Below are 2,566 nucleotides of genomic sequence, written 5' to 3'. Positions count from 1 at the left end.
AGTCGGCCGCCCTACGACGCCCAGTTCGTCTGCTGCGGGAGGGGAGAGAGGAGGCAGCCTCTCTCTCCCTTTCCGCCGCCTCCTTTGCGAGCATCACGTCCTCGCAGAAAGTGGCGACGGCACTCCACCCTGCCTCGCTCCGTAGCATCGTTGAGACGACAGTCGGAAGCGAGAGGGTTCCCGCAGCACCTACGGCCGCGACGAGGTCGACGACGACGGCGCTGCTCAGCCCATGCTGGGCACTCCGCCAACGTGTGCAACGCCGTATCGTCGCGACAATCGCCACAATGGTGGCACTGGGACGTCGGCTCCCGGCCTATGCGACACAGGTACTTCCCGAAGCACCCGTGCCCGGTGAGCACCTGCGTCAGCCGGAAGCTGAGGGCGCCGTGGCTCCTGTTGAGCCACTCCACCCCATCCCAACCTAACCTAACCTAACCTAACCTAACCTAACCTAACCATATCGATACATGTAACAATGGCGGCCAGTCCTGATCCTACATTGCTGCAATGGTTGGTAACTACAAACGACGTTAAACAATTATGGGCAGCTCAACCGACTTTTTTGATCTCACAGGCGGTCTACACCCTTGCGGGTGTTATAACTTTGATACACGCATTCAGCAAGGGTGGGCGGTGGCCTTATTTTTGGCTCGGGACCGTACTGCATGGAATTTATGCGGACAATTTCTGGCATTTTGTTCTTCCCCAATATGACAACTTCTGGTATTCGCAGGCGCCTATCGTGTTCCTCGGTGCTCGTCTGCCCTTACACATCATTCTGTTATATCCAGCATTCATTTATCATGCCGCATATGCAGTGCATAAACTGAATTTACCAAGGTATGCGCAACCGTTTGCCGTGGGCTTGATAACAGTGTTAATTGATATTCCATATGATATAGTAGCTGTTAAATTCGTACATTGGACATGGCACGACACGGCCCCGAATATCTTCGATCGTCACTATTGGGTGCCTTGGAATTCCTATTATTTCCATTGCACATTTGCATCTAGTTTCTACTTCTTCTTCGACTCGAGTAGAAGGTGGCTGGCGCCTCGAGTGGCGCAATGGTCATCCGCTACAAAAGGAGTCGAATGGAAGTCTTTGTTGATAGCGACACTATTGGGCATGCCTGGTGGTGTTCTATTGTTTATTCCTATTTATCATTCACTTCATGACGTGTACAAAATACACTCTGAAGTTACTTTCTCTCTATTATTCTCTATTTATTTCGTCATCGTCGTGTTAGGCCTTCTTAGTGACCGTGAGAAGAATAAAGACAAGCTAACGAAGATCGATTATGTATTGATATTACAACTTGCCGTTCACTATGTAATTTATTGGGTGTTTGTGGTGTTTTTCAACCCTGAGAAGGAATGGTCTACAGGCTTACACGAGCCGGTCGGCCCTTGTAATGAAGTGGCTTTGTTAACGTCACCCTTTGGACAGTCTTTGTACAAGTTTTATGTGTTGTATATTTTTTTTTTACTTATTTCTTTCCTACTATTGTAGAGGGGTCGAGACGCGACCACACCCGCTTGGTTGCAGGCGCATCTAAGCGGGATTCATTTATTCGTTTGTCTCCTCATTTACGGGGGAGCAAACCTTTTCTGCGGGTCCGCTGAGTCGGGTTGGCCGAACAGCGGACGGAGGCATGATTCAGTGCCGCCGTCGGTGGGCTTGGCTTAACCGCCCGGCCCCAGAGGAAGGACACCTCTAAGATAAAAAACCACCCAATCCCAAGTGGCCTCGCAGCGCGATGGGATGCATGGCCGAAGGGTATTTCGGTCCCGAATTCGTTTCGATATATGTTTTTATTAGCTAATAAGTATGCACAATGCTGTATATGAGGAATCGGATATCTGTCCGGCTTAGTAATAAAGTTTAAACGCCGATAGTCTCCGCACGGTCGTAATTCTCCATTTTTCTTGACTACTACATGAAGTGGAGAAGACTAGTTACTCTTGCTTGGTGTAGACCAAGTCTTGCATCCTTTGGAATTCAGCCTTTACCTTTTCAAATTTATCCGGTGGTAAAGGACGCGGGCGCGCGAACACAGGCGGCCCGTTTGTTTCTATGTAATGGACTACAGAGTGGCGTGGAGTATCTTTGAAACACATTGGCTTAGTAATATCGGGATATAATGCTAATAAGTCACTATACGGATGGTTAGAGTTTATAGTTGTTATCGATCCTTGACCATCTAATCTCACTGACGCTAACACAGATAAATTCGTAATTTCGTCTATTAGTTTCTTCCTGAATACGTCTACTACTAATTTATAGTGGCTTAAAACGTCTGCGCCTAAAATTGGTTGATTTACTTCTGCTATAACGAAAGTCCAACGGTAGGGTCGCCGTAAATTTAAATCTAAAATAAGAGTTTTTATACCATGTTTTTATTTCGGTTTCCATTAGCTGCGTACAGTCTGTACTCACTACAACTGTTACTACGATAAGGTCTCTTAGTCGCTGGAATAACTGAAATATTCGCACCAGTGTCCACTAAAAAATTGTAACCACTGTTTTTGTCCATAACACATAGGCGTTTAGAAGTCAAAA

General features: G+C 47.0%; 1 protein-coding gene across 1 annotated transcript; it reads left to right on the top strand.

Annotated features, from left to right (window-relative positions):
• The first annotated feature begins 478 nt into the window (after positions 1-478).
• Positions 479-1,693, top strand: LOC125075482. The gene is made up of 2 exons (XM_047687196.1): positions 479-1,471; positions 1,517-1,693. Exons 1-2 carry the CDS (start codon positions 479-481, stop codon positions 1,691-1,693), a joined length of 1,170 nt encoding a protein of 389 aa, XP_047543152.1.
• The last annotated feature ends 873 nt before the right edge of the window (positions 1,694-2,566 follow it).

This window comes from Vanessa atalanta, chromosome W (genome assembly GCF_905147765.1).
Source record: "Vanessa atalanta chromosome W, ilVanAtal1.2, whole genome shotgun sequence".
NCBI classification, from domain to species: domain Eukaryota; kingdom Metazoa; phylum Arthropoda; class Insecta; order Lepidoptera; family Nymphalidae; genus Vanessa; species Vanessa atalanta.
Note: the sequence above shows the minus strand (reverse complement) of the source record. Positions and strands in the feature narration are given on the sequence as shown.